General features: G+C 40.8%; 1 protein-coding gene across 1 annotated transcript in view; it reads left to right on the forward strand.

Annotated features, from left to right (window-relative positions):
- The window catches only part of KCNMB2 (potassium calcium-activated channel subfamily M regulatory beta subunit 2), a 232,693-nt gene that overhangs the window by 180,526 nt on the left and 29,550 nt on the right, over positions 1 to 22,617 (forward strand). The window contains exon 2 of the mRNA XM_045788686.2: positions 19,895 to 20,017. Within this exon, the coding sequence (XP_045644642.1) occupies positions 19,962 to 20,017 (56 nt within the window). The 5' untranslated portion in view covers positions 19,895 to 19,961. The remainder of the gene's footprint in view (positions 1 to 19,894; positions 20,018 to 22,617) is intronic.

Raw genomic sequence — 22,617 nt, forward strand, 5'->3', positions numbered from 1 at the left:
CCCCATTCTTAGGATCAGAGGATAATATGTAGGTTACATCTGTGGGAACTTAGGGATAGCAATCACGGCAGAAATCTAGTTTGAATGACTTAGGGTTACCTTGACCTTGAGTGCCCAAAGCTGATCCAGAGGGGCAGCCTCAAGTCATTATGGCCAGAAGATGGAGACCAAGTGTGACATTAGCAGGGACCAGGCAGGGCCTAGCACAGTTTTCACTTAATTACTTTTATTAATTTATAAGGGTCACAAAATTTCAGTGACCTTTTTGCGATAGAATGACCATTATTTTTACCAACATAAAAAGAACAACCATCATAAAAATTGTTCTCAGTATAAACGCCCCACAGGTTAAAAGATGAAGCATGTGAAGGTGTTGCAGAGAGCTGCCAAGCACTCCCCCAGTGTCCGGACACATTTTATGAGCACCGACCTTAGATAAAATAGTCATCGCTGTTCCACAGAGCCGTGCATTATCTTGTACATGCATTACATGCGTCGTCTCGTTTAAGCACAACTACCACTCCAAGTAGGTTTTATTTGCCTCATCTAACAGAGGTGTCTGAGGCTTCCAGGAAAGATACCTCACACCTTTGCTAAGTGGCAGAGTCAGAACCCAGCTCTGTTTGACTCTCAGCCTTTAGGTCTTGTTACTACAAGGATTACTCTTCCAGTGAATGAATAGAAAGGCCTATAAACACGGGGTAAATCCAATAGACACTTACTCTTGGGAAAAACAATGGCACAGAATCTAGTCAGAGATTTTTAAGTGCATCCATGCTCATTAAATTATAATTATCTGTTGGAGTGATAATTTATCTGTGTTTACCTAACAACGGCAAAATCGCATATTAATCTCAGACTCATCCTCGCCTCCTCTTTTTCTCACACACCCTACCATCAGCTCTCAGCAAATCCTGTCAGGCTCTACCCTCACAATTCAGGACCCCCACTGCTACCACACCACTCCACAAGTCCGACCTCTTGTGCCTTGACTAGTTCTGCAACCTCAGAAAATGACTCTGTGCTTCACCCCTTACCCTCAACACACCCGGCACAGGGAGTCCAGGGAAGTCTGCATCGACCACAGCCTTCCAATGCTCAAAGTCCTGCAATGACTGCCGTGTCACTCTGGGCAGAAGACAGTCCCGACCTAGCCTCCAGCCCCTTGGAGACCTGGCTGCCTGCCTCCTAAGTCTCTAACTCACCTCCGGCCATCGCCACCCGACTGCTCGGCTGCAGCCACCCCGGCCTCCTTGCTGTTCCTCAAAAAAGAGAAGTATGGTCACCTTGGCATCTTTATACTTGTTATCTCCTGCCTTGCATGTGAAATCTCTTACCTCCATACCCCTGGCTCAATCCTTTACTTCTTTACCAAAATGTGAATTTATCAGTGAGGCTTCCCGGACTGCTGTCTATAAATGATCAGCCCCTCCTCCCGCAGCATCACCCTCCTTACCCTGCGTAACCTTCCCCAAGGCACTTGTCCCCAGTTGACACGATAAATGTATGGTCTCACTTATTTTTCATCTCTTTATCCCCACATGAATGTGTTAGATGAAACCATATGGAATTGCCATTTGCATAGGTCAAAAATGGCCAAATAGCCACTATTTTATATGGTTTAATTTAGTACCTTTAGGAGGATCGGGTTTATCCTCTGCTAATACTTCCTATGCAGGTAACTGCCTTGCGTATAACAGTGCTCAGTAAATACATGTTGAAAAAGTGACTTGTTTGAGGCAAGGTTTAAAGAACTAGAGCCTGTCAGGGGTCTTATGTAACTGGTAGCAATCACTCTGTCTTAGCTCAGTTTGGTCCTCCCCCATTACCACCTCCTGAACCCTTTCAGATATTTAGCCTGACCCGAACACCCCTGGTGGTTTCTTTGGATCTCAAAGCCAGTGGCACCAGACTACTTGCCTCCATCACTTCAAAGACTTCAGAGCTCTGAGCTCTGTTGACAGTTTCAGAAGAAGAAGCTATCCATTACTTTTTGCTGCTGACTCCCCTTACAACTTCCGTACTTGCAAAGAGAAACCTGGCATAGGCCAGGGCATCTTACAGCCCCAGGCAGGCTTCCAGATCACCCAGTCATGACTGCTCTTTTGATTTGGGAATAGGAAAAGGAGGAAAGGCCAAAGCCCCCCCCCCCCTTTCTGTTCCCTTTGCTTGAAGCTAAGAGATTCCTGATATCTAGTCTTAACACTTGCTAAATCATTCTATTTCTTATTCATTATTCTCTGGCAAGTTACTCCTCTCTTACTGCTTCCTTACTAATCAATATGACCTTTATATATTTGCATAATGATTACTTCTTTATAGCAGTAAATGCTTAATAATCTCAGGCCAGCTTGTTCCCCTTCTTAAATCTGAGTCCAGAATAATCAAATAGGCCTTACCCCTTTGTTCAGACAAATGTATTTTTAACAAAAGAGGACACTCCTATACTCAGAACATTATCTTCACTGGAATGTAGTGAGGAGAGTATGCACATCTTAGAAATGACCACATAGGCACGTCCATCCCCGCTCCTCCTCACCCTCCTCACTAACCCACACTCCAGATCAGTGTCCCCCTTGGGATTCCAGAAGTTTACCAGGCATATTCCTCTGAAAGTTCATGATACCTCATCTTCTTTTACCAAAATGATTGCCAAACTGCATGAGATAAGGAGTTCTCCATTTGCCAGTTCTCATTTATAAAAAAAAGTGCCATTATATTTTCATTTCAGCCACAGAGCTGAAAATATTCGGTGTGCCCCTATTCAAACATACTAACTCGGGTTTTTTAGGACAGGGTTTTCTGCTTCAGTTACAACCCTAGCCGTCAATGCTACCCCTTTCTTCAGACTGGATCTTGGAAAGATAGAGGGTAAAGGAAATAAGGATAAGAAAGAGATCTACAGAGCATTAACATCTGTCTTAGTCCATGCAGTCCACTAGCTATAACAATACCACAGATTGGCTGGCTTATAAACAAAAGTTTATTTCTCACAGTTCTGGAGCCTGGGAAGGTCAAGATCAAGGTGCCAGCTGGTTCCATGTCTGGTGAAGATTCACTTCCTTATTCATAGATGGGCCATCTTGTCACTGTGTTCTTACATGGCAGAGGGTCGAGGGAGCTCTCTGGGGTCCCTTTTATAAGGGCAGTAATCCCATGCATGAGGTCTCCAGCTTGTGAACTAACCAACTCCTGAAGGCCCCACCTCCTCATATTATCACCTTGGGGGTTAGGAATTACAAACATTCAGTCCATTACAGTGTCCTAGGACCCTCTGTTCCACAGATCTCCTTGTTTCCATCTCAGTCTTGAGAAAGTGGTTAGATCTGAAGGGGTTGAGCAAGAAAATACTCAGAGTTCAGTGAGTCATCTGCTCTCATTCATATACCAGGACAGGTGCAGGCATGTGGGGCCAGACCCGTGTCACAGACACTGGGGAAAGCACACACTGGGAGGACCCAGCTCTGGACTGGAAAGGACGCACATGTAATAGGCTTGCCAAGAACTACTTCTAGAAGTACAGGAACTTCCTTTTCTCCACTCAAACTTAGAACAACTTTACCATCTTTCTCTCCCTACTCTCAGAGCAGACGGCAGGGACAACAGCTCAAACCGATACCAACATTTTGGATGTCATTTGAAAACCTAGGGCAATTTTAAAGGTCAAATGTGTGTTCCCTCTATCTAATACTTCAGTATTTTCCTTGTCTCTTTGACCTTAATTTTGACTAGAAGCTCTTCTGTAAGGTAGCAAAAGATGTCAACTTCCAGAGGCTAACAGACCTCCCAGAACCACCCTCATAACAATGCGGGTGACAGAACTGCTTTCTGAACCAGGCTCTTTTCTCTATTTCATGTAATATTTGCAGCCTGATTCCAGAAAATGCATCAAAGTTCAGACACCTACTGTTTCATGTTTGATACTCTGGAGCAAGAATTAATATTTGGGGCACCTGGGTGGCGCAGTCGTTAGGCGTCTGCCTTCGGCTCAGGTCGTGATCTCAGCATTCTGGGATCGAGCCCCACATCAGGCTCCTCTGATGGGAGCCTGCATCTTCCTCTCCCACTCCCCCTGCTTCTGTTCCTTCTCTCGCTGGCTGTCTCTGTCAAAAAAAAAAAAAATCTTAAAAAAAAAAAAAAGAATTAATATTTGATTCCCGCAAGAATAAATGGGCTATTAAAAATGGTCAGCAGTTCACCAATTAATATTTGTTGCTAATTCGCCACGTTCACTGTTGTACTTCAGCATTTGATTTCTCCTGAGAATTCCCATATTTCTGATAATGGCCAAAAACAGGGAATTAATCCCTCACATCCTGTAGGTATCTGACCTAGTACATTTCTAACAAATATTGCATAAATGAATGCATCTGTAATGAGGAGCTCACAAAAGTTGTTTAAAAGATAAAAAAAAAAAGGAGAATACTTTTTTTAGAGAGAAAATTGAAGAAGAATGACCTAACATCTGTATTCTAGACAAAGTAGACTCTTAATTCTTATTTTCCTGGGACTTGAATTTCTTGTATTTTTACACTAAAAATATTAGATTCTTACAATAGGAATTCATTTTCTTGAGAGAGAACCACTTACAATCATCAGACATGCCATTTATACCAAATGGTCACCCTGCTGGAGTATTCGGGGAACATTTTGAAGTGATGAATATGGCTCTTGTCAAACATCATCCTTTATGTAAAAGTAAATTCATTTACAACTGACAAGGCAATAAAGAAAGGCTTTTGCTTGAGTTTTGACACAGGAAGACATCAAGGGCAGCTCAGAAACTTCATCCTCTGGGGCTCCCAAGAACAGAAGCCAAACTGTAGCATGCTGGGTACAGCTGGGCCTCCCGTCTGAGGTCCTGCAGACGTCCACTGCCCGCAGCCCTCTCTCCTGGACGTTTTGCCTGGCATTTTCTTTATCTTTCCTGATCACCCCGTGCCCTCCCCCAAACTCCATCCACCCTACCCCTGCCCCAAAGCACCACTCCTTTTACTACATTGCCCGCTGTGATAAATGATGCCACCATCTACACAGTCCTCAAGGAAAACCTGAAAATCCTTTTTAAATCTCCTTCCCATCACCTTGTCTCCCTTTAATCCACTCAGTCACCAAGTGCTGACCTCACACCCTTCCAAACACTGCCTGGATCTCTTCATCCTTTACCATCTCCCTCTGGATCTGGCCTGGATTATTGCCCTCATCATCATCTAATTCCTGGCTTATCATTTCATCCTGCTCTAATTGATCCTCACTACTAGCTTCACAGTAATGTTTCAAATATATAAATACGATCATGTGGTTTGCCCCTTTGTTCAAAAATACGTGACAGATATCAAAATAAAAAATGCAAATTGGGACTCCATCATCTTAAATGCAAAGTAGGACTCCATCATCTTTAAGATAAGGACCTCTGCATGGTCTTTGCAAGGCAGGTATGGAATTTTAGGATCTGACTCTCGACTTAACCCCTGTATGTATCACAGTCAATCATACCGGCCAAACGTATGAATGTGGTCTCTCAGGATACATACATAGAAAGAGGTGATAGTTTTGTCATTCTCAACCCTAATCAGATGACACTAGCAGTACTATATTCAGAAAAATACAATTGTGCCATGTTTAAGAGTAGAGATTTTGAATGTAGGCAGCTAGAGTTCATTTTCTAGCTCTCTACTTACCAGCTCCGTGACTTTGGGCACGTTATTTAAAGTCTCCATGCTTCTGTTTCCTCATCAGTAAGAGAGGAATAATAAGAGTACCTATCTTGTAGAGGTTCTGTGGCAACTAAATTAATTTAAAAATATATAGCACTATTAAATAATCAATTTTAGTATTGTTCTGCTCATGATACTTGGGAAATACATTGATGGAGTATAGCCAGAGGAAGAGACTAAAATAAGAAAAGAAATTGAGATCATGTTATGTGAAAAACAGTTGGATAACATTCAGTTTATAACGAAGAAGTATTAGCAGGATATGACAGCTGAATAGATTAGAGCAGCAGATTCCAACTCAAATTATAGAAACACTTTCCAACAAATATAAATGTCCAAAAATGGGTCTGAGGGAGGGAGGAAGACTGTCTCCAGATAAAGTAGATTCCTCACCACTGGAGTCTTTTAATCAATAGCCAGATAACTCCTCTCTTAGAACATTCCAAACATTGAAGTACCAGATACAAAAGAGAAGAACGACCTCTAAGGATCTCATGAGTCCCAGATGACAAAGGGCTTACCATGTCAGTTAGCAGTGAATAGGTGTTTATAGTAATTGATTCTTTTCAGTAAACTCCATAAAACATAAATATTTATGTCACTCACACTAGTTTAGTTTGGTTGGTCATCTAGCTTCCCTCAATAAACCTGCGTATCCAGTGCTGTGTAAACTCTAGATCTATGATACCCCGCAGCATCCGAAACAATCTCCCTGGCCTGACAACTCATGATGGACTATTCCAGCCAAATGTACTCCAGTGGCAGCTATCCTTGGCTACTGCAGCTGCATTTCCTTTTGTTTCTTACAAAATTCCATTCCTTGAAAGAAACAATGACCATCTTTTTCCTCTACAATTTGTTTGGAGTTTTTATTTCCATTCTTTGACATGTTTTGAAAGCAATATGGCAGACATGAGTTTGAGAAGAGCTTAGTTTTAATCTTATATGTCAATTTATATAAGGTGAGAATGGTCGGGAAAAAGAAATGGGTTATCTTTTGACCTTGACATAACTGAAGCTTCGAGATAAATCCATTAAAAAGAGCTACCTGAGTGAGTTCCTTCCATGTGCCAGTAATAATTCCATTTTAAAAATAAGGAAACAAGCTAAGATATGCCTAATTGCCAACTCAAAGCCACATAGTCAATAAGGGGGAAAACAGAGAATCACGCACCGATGAAGACGGAAAACACTTGCTTCCAAGCCTGCCTCACTTGTAGAGGACCCTCTCCCCACTTGTTCCAGGCTGATTCCCTGCATCCTGGAGCCAAGCTTGTCTCAAATTTTGAGAGGACTGAAAGCCAGTGTGTCATTCTCCATGGTTCTGAACCACCTTTCTCTCTTAGGAACACACCAAGGCCAATCTTTGAATCTAAATATAATCCTTGGTGCTTGTATTTGCATTCATTCTCTGACCTGGATTTGTTTGCTGGCTCTGTTAGCCAGTTAGAACATTCCTCTCTGTAGCTCTAGCACTCTTGACCCCGACTTCCACCACCAGCCGCTGGACTCTACCTTACCATCACCACCACAAGAGGGCTTTTCAGCTGGCAAGACACATTGCACTGTGATTGGTTATGAAGCCACCGCATTAAAGCTGGCACATAACTGGGGGCCTATGCTGCAGCCTGACCTTCAGAACTTGGTCATGCTTATGGAGTAAAGTGCATGGGAATGTGTGTCATGAAGGGGAAAAGATTAAGAATCACCGCTTTCAAGAAGAGCCTCATCTTATATCGATACTTAGGGAACAAAAGGAAAGTACAATGATGAATCCCACTGCAACAAGTATCAACTCCTCCCAGACTTGGTTTTCATAGCTCTTCACTCTCCAGCTACACAACATCCACCCTCCACTTCAAGAAGTTCCAACCTCCCACCCGATCCCCACATGCTGTGCTCACATCAACGAGCTTATTGGATTCCCCTTCCCAGAAACTCTGCCTAATACTCTTCCCCTTCTTGTCCTATCAATTCCCCTTCCTCCAGGAAGCTTTCCCTAGAGTTCACACATTCCATCCTCCTTAAAGTAGAGCACGTGGAGCCTGTGAAAGCTTTCCTTGGATTTACCTACAGATAATAGAAAGTCATCAATGGATGTTAAGCAAGGAAGTAACCTGACGAAAAGTATGCTTAGAAAAAACACTTCTAGAGGAACTGGACTGCAATAAAGACTGAAAACAGAAGAGAACATGACTTTTTCTTTCACAGTCTATAAATCAGAATCCAAATAAAATTCACACACTGCAATTGGCAAATGTTTTTTTTTTTTTTTAGTCTCATTTAATCTAAAGGTTCCTTCTCTTATCTTAGCAATTATTTATTAAAGACTCCAGGTTGTCTGTCCTCAAAGTCTCAATTTCACTGATTGCATCCCCACTATATTTTATAACATGTTCTTCTGTTCTCTTTGTTTTCCATGAATTGTTCATTGGCTCCAGAGGATTGATCAGATTCAAGTTTGGGGTTTTTTCTACAAGACTAATTCATAATTGTTATTGTGACTGGCTCCCTTTTTTGATGATAACAGTCATTGATGATCAAAGTCTAGGAACTTTGGCTTCTTAAGAGTTGAAAAATGATGATAGTTTAATTCTAATAACCCATCCTCTTTAATTAGGTGAAATACTGCTATAAAGAGAAACTTTACTCAACCTACTATTTGATTTCCCAGTGCTTTAGTTAATATTGAAAAAGTAGGATAAGTGATTATTTCCCTATATTTACCAGTGTTCAAAGTAGTAAGTTTGTTTCCTCCCATCTTCTAATGGTAACCAGTTAGTTTTTTAAAATAATACTGTGAAATCACAAATTAAACGTATTAACTATATTTCTATCCATTTTATTGTTGTTCTGATTGATAGATCGTTCTTTCTTTACATCTTTAGGTCAGTTCCTAAATCTTTTTGACATGATCCTGAGAGTCCTTGATAGACGCCTTGCTCCTTGGTATGATACCTCTTGCATAGCACCTGTTCTAGATCTGGAATCAGCTAAGGAAACTTCATCCCTTTTTAGGGACAATGCTGGCATTTTCGCCAGCAATCTTGGCCCAGTCTGAGCACTGATTACATCCCTGCACCTCACCCCAGTCCTACACCTCTAAGTGACTTGTGAATGAAATGAGGGTGTGGCTGGTCCTCATGAGTGTGAGGACAGATAGGTTTGGCTCAAAGATGGCTGAAGGTCAGGAATGCCTGGGACAAAAATTACTTGGTAATAATAATAATAATAATAATCAAATACTGGTATTACAATCTGAAGTGCCTCTTTTGACATACCGTATCAAAATGCCCTGCTGTGAGGCAACTAACGTCAGGAGGCTATCCGAGGAATCCAGACAGACAGCATGATAGACACTGGAATCAGACTGACCTGGACGTGAACATCAGATCTGCCATTTAAAAAGTTGTATGACCTTCAAATCATTTAATCTCTTTAAGCCTCAGCTTCCTCTTCCATAAAATAGGGCGGTAGTCAAAGTGATGCACATAAAACACAGGATTCATCACGTGGCAAGTACTCAATAAATGAAAATACGATTGTTCGTGATGATGTATTATTGTTGCAAAAATTGACGTAGTGACAGAGAGTACGATTGAAAGTAGTTCAGAACACTAGCCACTAGCCACATGTGCCTATTGAGCTCTTCAAATGCGGTTAGTCTGCATTGCCATGTGTTACAAGTATAAAAAATGCACTGAATCGTAAAGCCTTAGTTTTTTTTAAAGGTGTAAATTATTCCATTAATAATTTTTATTTTATTACATGTTGATAATACTTGGGGTGTATTAGGTTAAATAACATTTATTATTATAATTAATCTCTATTGTTTCTTTTTGTTCTTTTCATTGTGACTTTTAGAAAACTTAAAATCACATATGTGGTTCATATTATACTTTTATGGACAGTGGTTCTCTAGAGATAGTAATAAATTATATACAAGAATTTGGAGACTGAGTGGATGAGGTAGGAGGGATAGGAAAATCACTTCTTTCATTGACCCCTATCTATTTAACACATTCTAATATGAAGAAACTTTTAATCAATGCTGCTTAATGGATTGGTGTCCAGTTTTTCAAGAAACCAACCATATGCATTGGCTGCTTTTTCCTACTTGAATACAGACAGTTCTTCTGGGTCTTGATAACAGATGTTGGACAAGGTAACCAAATCAGTTCATTTTGGGGAGAGGCTTACCTTGATTAGTACCTGTGATGTCCTAGACACTTGACATGTCTTCTCACTTAATACTGAAAATACTGAAACAATTTTTGGAGGTATTACAACCTTCATTTTTACAGAAAAGGAAATTGAGATTCAGAAAGGTTAATTAACTCATCCCATGTCACAGAGCAAGGAAGAAACGAAAGTGAGAGGTAAAAGTGATTCCCATCGGCCTCCTTGATCCGTGCTGCCTCTTTTCAATTTGGGTAGTCATTTAGGGGTTAATGTGTGGGTTGAAGAATAACCAGGATTCTAGTTTCTGACCCTCACTCATCTTCGTAGGTGGTCAATTAGTCTCCCGGCTTCTTAGTTCCTAACGCAGAACCCCAAATCAGGTATGAAACAAACAGAAGATATAAACTCTTTAAGCAAACTATCCCAAGGTATTTATATTATTTATATTATAATTACCCTCAGCAACTGAATTATCACATCAGGTATTTTCCAGACAAGAGTAAAAACATAGATTTTAAAAAGGACTATATATTTAATTTCATATTTATTCACCATAAAATCCAAGTAGTTTGAATGGGTTTTTCTTCAACTTGTAGCCATCAAAAAAGAATCACTTTCCGGTGCTGGTTTTTTTTTTTTTTTTTTTTTTTCTTGGCTCTTTAAATACAGTTCCTTCCACTGGATCAAAGTAGGATTTAGAATTTTAAAAATTTTTTCCTTCACCTGCTTAGTGCCTTTGCATTGTAAAAACCTATTTTTGTGATTAGACACATTTGCCTTTTATCTTCAGTCTTAAAAAGTTTAACTATCCAAGAAAACCCAAAACCACCAAGCCTCAATATTGGCATAAGCCCTAGACTATTTCTGATATCTCTTCCAGCTAGTATTCAATGATTGTTTGGAATTCTGTTTCAAAACCCTTCATTAGGATAATGGTCTTAATTTGGCATATTAGGTGTATTAGGATATATAAATAAACATTTATTTATGTACACATAAATAGCTACATATAAATAAATAGCTGCCAATAATGTCAGGTTCATTATTTTGATTAATCCTCACAACAAACTTTGAGGGTTGCATCATATTTCCACTTCATAGATATGAAAATTGAGACTCGGAGAAGTTAATTAGCTTGTATCCAATGTAATATTGATAGCAAAAGGGCAGAAATGGAGCTTGAACTCAAGTTTTCTCTGCTTTCTGAGCTCGTGGTTTCTATTCCATTTAGCAATTAAAGACAAGGATAAATCAAAGGAATGGTCCCACTGGCAAAAAGAAAGAGCTGGGGTACTCAATTTGGGGCTGAGAACAGTAAGTTCAGCTGGTTTCCTTTAGGAGTAGAATTTTACATGATTTATCAATAGTCAGTTCAGAAAGCCTACTGGGAGAGGCCATGGACAAATAGAGTTCATTCAGTGACCACCACAGCTGGACCTATGAACCATGTTTTTGCCCCCAAAATATCCTTCTCACCAATCTGCTACAGCATCTAAAATTTCAACTATCACAGCTCCCCCTTGGGATAGAGTGGTGGTTTAACAATTGGGTAGAGATGGGCTGTGTGGGGAGGCAGCCTAGGGAACGGGAGAAATTAGGCAGAAGAGTCTGTTGGAATCCTAACATCAAAACAAGGTTTGTGCCCAAGATATCCAGCTCTACAGCAATGCCTGGGTCTACAGAAAACCTTTTCAAGGATCACTGGGAGGCTTTCATTTTGCCTCCTTACTTGGCGCTTAATCTCTCCTCCCTCTACTTTACTAGATTTCCCATTAGTATAACTGAAGACTTCATTTAAGAAATTAACAGAATGTAAAATAGAAAGAAATTATATCTCACCAAAGACAAATTAGAAGTCAAGTCGTAGGAACGGACCTTGGCTGCAATTTTCCAAAGTGGAACAAAGTAAAATTTTTCAGATGAAAGGAACCTTAGACTCATCTCTTTCAACTCCCTCATGTTATATATGAGGAATAAGAGGCCAGGAGGCAAAAGGGCTCTCAAAACCTCCAAAGAGGTTGAGAGAGCATGGGTTTCGGGGTCAGAGAGGCTTGAACTGAAAATCGGACATCATCATTTAATAACTCTGTGGCTTGAGCCTCTTTGTTTACTTTTCTGAATATCGCTTTGCTGTCTTGGTAAATATTGAGAGCTCTCATACAGGTTACAGAATTAAATGAAACAACGCATATAAACGCATTATTTATATAGGTCTGGAGAAGAACCTCATACCTTCATGTTTATTATTGGCATTTCTAGCTCTTCTCTGTAAAAAAGCTCTTATTATAGTTTGGCGTCGTTGATTTTCAACTGAAATAGAAGAATTAAACCACATTCACCAAGAAAAGATGGCTGGTTTCAGCATAAATCTGTCATTTGTACCAATCTGAGGTGCACGTGAGTTACGAGCAGGTTTTCCTACACCAGCTGTGTATGTGTGATGCCCAACAGAGTGAATGTTTAACAATTACACTGGTTTTAAATATGTAGCATTGAGGGAATCAAATTGAACATCAGTTGTGATTATCCGCTTGAAAAGCTCATTAAGAAATGAATTATGGAATAGTGGACTAATTAAGCCCATGTAGAAATGTGTATTCCATTTCTGCATAAGACTTTTTTTAAGTGACTCAAGCAGAAGGGCTTGATGTATTGGTATGGCAATTTGGGAAAAAAATTTCTACTACTTCCTCCAAATGAAAAACACTAACATTTACCGAGCGCCTACTCAATGCCATACATTATTTCAAATTATCTGCATGGTGAATCTTTATGATATCTGTTATTACTCTGATTTTCTTGATGAGGAAAATGAGGCTCAGGGAAGTCTAACAATGTACTTAGGTTACATAATTACCACGTTGTAGAACTGGGAATCAACCTGAAACTAGTTTCGAAGCTTTTTCAACTAAGCCCTGAGATAGTCATTTCTGATGTAGATGTGATGCAAAACTTACTTCGTTACACACATGCATAACGATCTCATATTAAAGACCCCATGCACACCCGTCTGACCAGTCTGTCCCGTCCTCTAGGCCATAAGGTGCACAAAAGAAGAGCCATACGCGCTGTGCTCACCAACACATCCCCAACACCCAGCTCCGTGCCTGCCATATGTTACATCTTCAATAATAAGTTTTTGTTAATGAGGAAATGAATACTGAATTAACTAAGAGAATAGAGTTACTCAGCTACCGAGGGAAGATTAGAAGCCCAGAGCCTCTGAAGTGCTAAGCTCAATGAGCCGAGTCAGCAGCAGGCTAAAGGACAGGTCCATTATTTAACTGGGGCTATGTCCTTCTGGAAGCAGAAGTCAAACACATCCTGATTACGTGAACAACAGTCGGCCCACACAGGGGACAGAGGTCGCAAGTAACTCCCGCACCCATCTCCAGCCAGAGAAGTCTGTACATTATCAACCCAGCTGTTGAAAAGTAGTCTGCAATAAAAAATTCGCAGAACCTCTTTTCTGTTATTTGGTTCTTCACAAAGAGGCCATTAGTGTTCAGCAATACACTTCTTTATCCCCACCACTGAGCCGCAAACAGAGCCATTCACTCAGTCTTTCAGGCATCAAACTGGGGAAGAAATGTCTTTCACATCCCTGTTAGGAGGCATTGTCAAGAGACTTTTCAAGAGTACTTGCTAGTCCCCCAAATGATACTGACATTTAGAGGGTGGAGAGAGAAACAGGAACCCAACAAAGAAATGGAAGGAGCAGCTAGAGAGTGAGAAAGAGAAACAAGAGAGCATTGTCCTATGAGTCAAGGTTGTAAAGCATTTTTAGAAGTGGGAAATGGCCAACGATATTAGGATCAAATTCAGTAAGCTGAGCAGGTTAAATAAGATGTGAAGAGACAAGTAACTATGAGATATGCCCACTGGGAAATCACAGAACCCTTGAGAAAGAGCAGTTCCAGGAGAGTGCAAGTGTTGATTTATTATTCTGACTTCTCCATAGACTGTGCACCCTTAGAAGCAGATATGGCGGCTTGGAGCCCCCAGCACCCAGTACAGTGCCTGGCACCTACAAGACACTTAATAAGTGCCATCAAATGGACGCCCCAATGAATTAAAACAAGACGTAGTAGCTTATTTTGGAAAAAAACATCTCCAAGACATTTTAAACTGCTCTTAAGATGGACCAGTGTTTTCTAAATTCAATCACTAGGTCTAAAATTATCACCATACATTTGGCTTCTCCCTCCAAAGGCCCTGAAGCCAAAACAACTCAGTTCCTATGGAGAACATGTAATTTGCCGTCTGCAAAGATAAAGTCTCACAGATTAGAAGCACTCCTAAATTTCTGTGCTCGGAGTGACCTTTTAAGTTGCTGCTGTGATGTCATTAGTGTTACAATTTTACGCAAGATTAGGCATGTAATTATGTGTTAAATAGTTCTGCTGGCTCGTGCTCGCTGGTTAATAAAGCGGAGTGCATTAAGAACGCCCCATATGCGTAGCTCAAGGCCACTGACACAAGAAAACTGCATCCGTACGCTCCTTCCCCGCCTCATATGCCACTCGTCCTTGCGGCTGTCACCTCAAGGCCTCGGCACGGGGACCAGTGGAGAAGCCATTGCACAGAGTAGTACTCAAAACTGTTACTCTCCAACTGAAGCTTCTAGAGACAGAAGGAGTCTCCATAAAGGATTCGACTGAAACAAAATCAGAAGCTGAGAGTTGGTAGCAACGTTTCTCCCCTTGGCTGCATCCCCGATGCAGAATCCCTGAGCAGCGTTTTTCAAAATTCCAGTTCCAGGGCCCCACCCCAAAGGTTCTCACTGGTCTGGCTGGAGACCCCGAATTTTTTAGACATTTCCCCCAGATGATTGTAATGTGTGGCCAGGGCTCAGGGATACTCTCTTTCTGCTCTCCTTGCTCAGGATAGGTATCAGAACTTAACGTGAATGAGGAAGTACTTCAGATTTTATTCTCTCAGTATCTCAGAAGACTGTTTTTCCTCTATTGAGTGCCACTGACCCACAGGAAAAAAAAATCAATAGTCTCGATGTACAAGTACAAAGCAACTTAATTGGATTTTTTTTTACGAAAAGATAAAATACAGTCCATTTGCTATAAAAGCTACTAACAGAGGGAAAAAGAAAGAAACGAATGTTTAATATGTTCCTACTAGGCACCTTGATCCAACTTTAGGTATTTTGCATCTGATATTTCATCAATCTTCCAAGCAACCCAGAAAAACAAGTGTTACCATTCCCATTTTTGCAGCTGAGGAAACGAAGACACAGAAGTGTTAAACTGACTTGTCCAAAGGCACACAGTTGGTAGGTGGTGATACCAGGAGGCATAGGCCCCATCTGGCTCTCCTGGGACCATGCTGCCTTCCTAAAGAAACCTTACTGGATGACCGTTCAGCGAGCAATAGAAACTTTCTGCCGAAGTCAATATAAAAAGACCATGGGGGCAGGACAGTCAGGAGAAGGAGCAAGAGGAGGTGGGAGAGAGAAGAGAGAAGGACATCCCAAGCTCAGGGAAGTGTCAGGAAGGAGCCCCAGTGGCACCCAGCGGCCGTGAGCCACAGCGCAGGAGGCCAAAGTCAGATGGACAACCATGTTCTCAAATGGATAGTTCGATGGTGGGGGAGCAAACACAACCGGGGTGCCATCGTGTGACCTGCACTGTGCCACAAAAGTGAGTCAGGTGCAGCCCTGGCCTGCATTGCCCGCGGCCTAGCAGAGGAGACTGCGTGGAAGCAGGGTAGAGCCTGCCTTGCTGGAACACGGGTCGAATACCAAGAACTGGGAGCAGAGCCCAGGAGGCTGCTAACCTGGGTGAAAGAAAGCTTCACAGAAGTGGCATCCGAGCCGGCCCTGGAAACAAAGGCTCTCATTCTCCAGGCGGGGAAGGAAGGCAGAGAGAAAGCGCAAACTGAGTCAAGGAGGTGGAAACCCACGAGGGGTGTGCTTGACACAGAGAAATCGTTCCTGCCACAAAGAAATTGTTACATTCTCAGGGACAACCTGCTTTCATTCCGGGCTGAGATGGCATCTTGTAGGGTTGCTGGTTCTCCGACCACATTCGTCTGCCGTCATACAGTCACGGCTCTGCCAGGTTCACTGCAAACCCTAGGTCACTTCGTGATGGAACGGGGCCCAGGCTGCCCGCCGCGGCCCGCAGCCCCCTGCTAACGCAGATCTCCGCTGACGCTAGGGTTCCAAATGACCAAATTGTAGAAAGTGCTTTTGTTGGTCTCTTTATCACTTTCCTAATCACAACTCAAATGAGATGTTCCTTGTCTCATAAAGTGAGCGGAGCTGAGGTAATTATTTAAGAGTTCAGGAGGCCTGCCTTTGAGCCGAGAAAACCTCCAAACCAGCTTCCATTAACATATCCTGGGCGTTTCTTTGAAGCCTAGAAATTTTTTTCAACTCCCGCAGAACCTTTATACTGTTGTCCTTAAAGCAGCTACTCCCTTTCATTTTAATTAACAGCAAACCTAGCAGGGTTTAAGTAACAGTTTGTCTTTACGAAGAAAACTGGGCTGGAGAAACTCCAAATCCACTTATTGGACTAACCCGAGGAGCCATTAAGTCCTTTCCAACAAGCTTTAGACATTTAATTGGAATGAATACATCTTTCGTCTCCCCCTTTCCATCTTAAAACAACAGAGCAAGGGTGCCACGCTAGAATGATGACACATAGTCGAAAGTATCCGAAGTATATTAAAATCACAGCAGCTCCTTTCCCTTGGAATGATTTCAAAGCATTTATAATATATACGGTGTGTCTATGAAATGCTGGTTAAGAACCAGTAACAAGGCGGGACCTCAGTAGTTTATTGCTTTGCTTTAACTCAAGCGTGTGTCACTTTTCTGTCCATTCCACGTCCCTAGCCCTTCAGGAGTGACTAAGGCGAGCAGAAGATTCCACCAGAGTCAATGTTGAAAGAGCTTCCTGGAAGTTTAAGCCAATCCTCATTTTTATGGAGTAGATCATTCAATGTAGATTCAAATCATTCTTATTCCCTGAAGATTAACTGGCTTTAATAGTGGATCTAATCTCCTTCTTATTTGATATGCTTTAAAGATCTTCAAAAAGAAACATAACTAACTTTAAATATCTCAGATGCAAGTCATTTAAAGAGCCAGCAAATTCAACTTCTAAGCCCTTCTAAAACTGGTGAGGGCATCATTCAGGTGTACCCTTTAGTTCCCACCGTTTGTCCTAGGAGACCAGGGACAGGAGGATGACTTCTTGCATCTACACGGGTTACCAGGCCCCTGCTACCCCCATGGCCTCTGTTCTTTCTATCTGTGATGCTAACCCCCTGGTTGCAGAAGGAGATCTATTCCTAGACCTAGTCCCAGAAATGCAGTACACGATGCCTGAGTATGCCTAGATTCATTCTACCACTTACTGAATCACAAAATGTTGGAGGTGAGAGTAATTGTAAAGGTTCTCTGTTTCAGACACTCTATGTAACAGATTAAAAACAGCCAAGCCCTAGCAAAGTTAAGTGACTTTCTTAAGGCCACATAGCTAGGTAGTGACAAAATTGGGCCTCTAATCAACAACTGACTTTAAGTCCATTGCTCTGAGCCCTTGCTACTCAGTGTTTTCTAAAGACTTCCAACATCAGCATCGCCTGAGAGCTGTTAGAAATGTGGAAACTCAGACGAGATCGGGTATGTTCAGCGTGGTATGGCCACGGAATGGGAGAAGATATTTGCAAATGACACTACAGATAAAAGACTGGTATCCAAGATCTACAAAGAACTTCTCAAACTCAATACACGAGAAACAAATAATCAAATCAAAAAATGGGCAGAAGATATGAACAGACACTTTTCCAATGAAGACATACAAATGGCTAACAGACACATGAAAAAATGTTCAAAATCATTAGCCATCAGGGAAATTCAAATCAAAAACCACATTGAGATACCACCTTCTGCCAGTTAGAATGGCAAAAAATTGACAAGAAACAACAAATGTTGGAGAGGATGTGGAGAAAGGGGATCCCTCTTACACTGTTGGTGGGAATGCAAGTTGGTCCAGCCACCCTGGAAAACAGTGTTAAAAAGTTAAAAAGTTAAAAATTGAGCTACCCTATGATCCAACAATTGCACTATTGGGTATTTACCCCAAAGATTCAGACGTAGTGAAGAGAAGGGCCATATGCACCCCAATGTTCATAGCATTGTCTACAATAGCTAAATTGTGGAAGGAGCCAAGATGCCCTCCAACAGATGACTGGATAAAGAAGATGTGGTCCGTATATACAATGGAATATTACTCAGCCATCAGAAAGAATGATTACCCAACATTTACAGCAACATGGACAGGACTGGAGGAGATTAAGCTAAGTGAAATAAGTCAAGCAGAGAAAAACAATTATCATATGGTTTCACTCATTTATGGAACATAAGAAATAGCAGGGAGATCAGTATGAGAAGGAAGGGAAGAATGAACGGAGGGTAAACAGAAGGGGGAATGAACCGTGAGAGACTATGGACTCTGGGAAACAAACTGAGGGCTTCAGAGGGAAGGGGGGGTGGGGACAGGGATAGGCCGGTGATGGGTATTAAGGAGGGCAGGTATTGCATGGTGCACTGGGTGTTATAAGCAAATAATGAATCATGGAACACTACATCAAAAACTAAGGATGTACTGTATGGTGACTAACATAACATAATAAAAAATTATTATTAAAAAAAAAAAAAAGAAAGAAGTGTGGAAACTCAGGCCCCACCCCAGACCCCATTGAATCAGAATCCGCATTGCTATAAGATCCCCAGGGTAATTCATATGCACATTACAGTTCCTGAATCACTGGGCTAAGACCATAACATGTCTTTCTACAGAGAACATGAGACTTGGAGGCAGGCCGACATTGGTTTTGGAGCGTGGCTTCACTTTTTCTAAATCTGAGCAAATATTTCAATCTCCTGGAAGCATCATTTGTAATCTGGAAATAATAGCACCATCCACCTTGCAGTTCTCATAATATAAGCACAACATAAATATATGTATATACATCTCATGATACATGCATAAATAATATATGCAAAGTACCTGACATGTAGTAGCTAATATATCATATAATAGCTAATATTCCCAGTCTCATGCCTCCCATTAATATGGTGTTCAACCAAAAGGAAAGCCACAAGTGATTGTACATCATGAAGAAATCACTTTCCTTCTTTCCTTTGTTCTATTGGCTCAATATTATTTTAACTTTCAGATATGATTATGATTTCTATGATATTTCATGTTTCTAAATCTCTAGAAAATGATTACTATGTAGAAAATAAGTAATAATAGCTAACTACTTTTAGTGCTATGCTTGGAGATGAAAAAACTTAACCCAGAAGCCAAATCCTAACCAAGAGAACACAACATTCCTCTAACATCCTGACTCTGGATCCTATAAACCTAGCTTTCGGGGGGCCAGAGAGTATCTGCTTCTGCTTCTGCTGCTGTGACTTCCTCAGAGACTCAGCCGCCACGGAATGAACCCACAGTTTCGGCAACAGCAGAGCATATTTAAAAGATGATGTTTCGTCACCAATATGTCACATCTGTCAGCATCAAGGAAAACAGTTTGAATAGGAAAGGAGAAATAGAATTTTAGTATCTAAATCTGAACCAAAATTTTGGAAAAATACAGTGTACTACAGGGTGTGAAACCGTACCAAAATTAGACTTGTGAGGGAGGAATAGAATGTAACATCAATCAGAAAGCCATGTTTCCCTACGGCGGTGGCTTTCCACCCTAGCAGTGCGTTAGAAACAACGAGGAACCTTTTGAAAAATTGAATGCACATTTCTGAGGAAGGGACTGGGCTTCCATGCTTTTTAAAAGATTCCCAGTTGATTTTAAAGTGTAGCCAGGGTTGAGAAGCCCTGCTCTATAACAACAGAAATCTGGCCTTATTTAAGAGAGCCAGTCACTGAAGTTAGTGGTTGCTGTTGATACAGAGCTCCCAAACTTAACGTAATGGAGTTAACTTCAGTGTGTTCCCCTTCTAGGTCTTTCCGCCATTCCTTCAGGACTTCCACCGTAAGGAAAGGAGACCCTGGACCAACATCCTCTAAGATGTTTATATGGACCAGTGGCCGGACTTCTTCATCTTACAGACATGATGAGAAAAGGTACATCACAGGGACTCAGAGGGCTTTCCAGAATCATTTAACCTGACCACCCAGGCAGCATGCCAGTAGAAAGCATGAGGCAACCGAGCTTTATGTTTCACGAGTGTTAATGTGTGGTGGGCTCTATACCGAGGGAGTAGGCCTTCTGACACTTTGGCCCTCCCCCTTGCACTCTCTATGCAGTTTTGCAAAGGCTGTTCCCTGTCAGAAATGCCCTTCACCCATGCACATCCCCACCCACTCATCACTTGGCTAGCTCCTGCTCTGCTTTCAGTTATGCATTCAGTCATCTTGACCAGCACAGACTTTGTGGTTTACTGTCCACTGAATTTCCAGCACCCACCACTGTACCCGGCACAGTAAGTATCTGAAATCAAAACGATGAAAATTGCATTTCAAAGACATATGGCAGGGAAGGAAAGCAGAAACTATGGGAGGATGAAAAGAGGATAGACAAGTCCATGGAGCCCTAAAGGCCTTAGAAGAATAGCTTGGTGTAAGGGAGGAATGGGGGAATGAGAAGAAAGATTGAAAGGCAAAAGCAATGTTAATAAAAGACAAAATGACAATTACACAGCTCAGTCCAGCACCTCCCCCCCCCACCTGGGCTTAGAGAATAAATCCATTCATAAAATTCTCCGACCATTTTTAAATATTCATTTCCTCTCCATTTGTTTTCTTTGCTTCTCTCTTTTCTCATTGGCCTTACACTATTACTTGGGTTTGGTGAAGTTTAAAACACCACGATCTATACCAGCTTATCTACTGCAACTTAAGCAAGGCTCACCTGTCTGCAGCATCTGATAGAAACCAGGCTTGGTAAATGGTGCTGGACACAAGGAAGGAGCTGAGGGAGGTTTACTCGAATGCAGTTTTGAGAAATTGAGAATTCTGTATTATCCTACAGAATTGAGAAAGTCTGTATTATCCTACAAAGAAAATCCGTTGAAAAATTCTAAAACCAAAATTGTTCTTCACAGTAACTATATATTACAGCAAAAAACTTGGAAGCAACTTTAGTATTCATAACAGAAAATCTGTTAAATAAATCATGGAATGTAATATATCACTTAGCACTTAAAAATGCTTTGACATAATAGTAACTGAAAAATCAAGTTGAAAAATTATATACAAACTATGATTGCAGCCACAAAAAATATATATATACATAGGAAAAAGCCTGGAAGGAAAAACATGTTTTTCCCTTCTCCATTTTCCAAATCCTTTGTAATGTGTCATACTATCTTAATTATGGGGAAAATAATGATATGATGTTTAAGTAAAATTGCTGCCCAGAAGGCAACTAGCATTTGAACAAAGTCCCAGTGCTCATCACAACACAAGATCAACTGAAAATTCCCTATCTTTGTTCATCTCAAGATTTCCACATGCTTTTTCTCAATGCTTAATCAAGTTATTTTTCATTTGCTTTCAAGCCAAGTGAATCCTTTTTCAGCAAGATCTTTACTATAAGACTAACACTTGGTGTGTCATTTGAAAATTCCATATTTTGCATGTAATCTCATTTCCTAAATAAAAGAAAAAAGTCCACTGACAGGGATGGCGAAAAAATGGCAGAGATTTTGTTGCCCTACAGCAATATTGTGACTTCCAACGGCTAGCCTGTCTGAGATTTTGAAGACTTCATCAGAGCAGGTGAAGTGTGATTTATTTCACCCATATTTATTCTTATTGAATAAGTTAATTAATATTACTTATTATAAATACCCATGGGTATAAATACCCATATTTATTCTTATTGAATAAGTTAATTAATACATAATATATATATATGTGTGTGTATATATATATATACTTAACTTATTCAATATATATACACATATAGATGTTTTTACAAAAAGATTAATACCTAAGAAGCAATTACTGGATACTATATGTTTTACATAAACTGCTCTCTTAATTTATAAGATAGAGATTATTGTGTCCATTTTACAGATGGGGAAGCTGAGGCTCAGCGATTTTAAATAACTTCCCAGGGTCCAACAACTAGCCAGTGATGGAATCAGAATTTGAACTCAAGGTCATATTCTCTTCCCTGCATCCCATAGTTTACATAGGCTCTTTCAAACATGAGATACTTGGAGCAGCAGTCAAGGGACAAGCCTGCAGGGGAGAGATTGTGTTAAATTACAGCTGAAAATTGAATATCAAAGAAGATAGCAAACATGGGGATATGATATATTGGCAATGTTTGAGGAGTTAAAGGGAGCCAATAATTAGCTTTATATTCTACACCATTAAAATTATATGAAACTCTTAAATTACTACTTTCATTTTTTTATTTTCAAATTATGATTTCAATAACTATGAGATTTAAAAGAATTAAAATATTGACTATAAGAAGTAATTTTCAGCAAGCTTGCTTTATGGGGTAGAAATGCTGAGGCCCGTGAAATCAATCTGCATGGTTTTAGCCTTGAAAGTCAAAGACAAATGGAAAAACAGCCAGTGAATAGAGCAATAGAATCTGCTACTGAGCCAGTATCCTCAGCGTGGTGGTTCATTCATCTGTACCTCGCCCTGGACCACACCTTCATCTGCACTGCCTGATTCACAGACTGTGATGGTTCATTCATCTG

The sequence above is a fragment of the Ursus americanus genome, chromosome 4 (genome assembly GCF_024610735.1).
Source record: "Ursus americanus isolate L20-20 chromosome 4, mUrsAme1.1.p, whole genome shotgun sequence".
NCBI lineage: Eukaryota > Metazoa > Chordata > Mammalia > Carnivora > Ursidae > Ursus > Ursus americanus.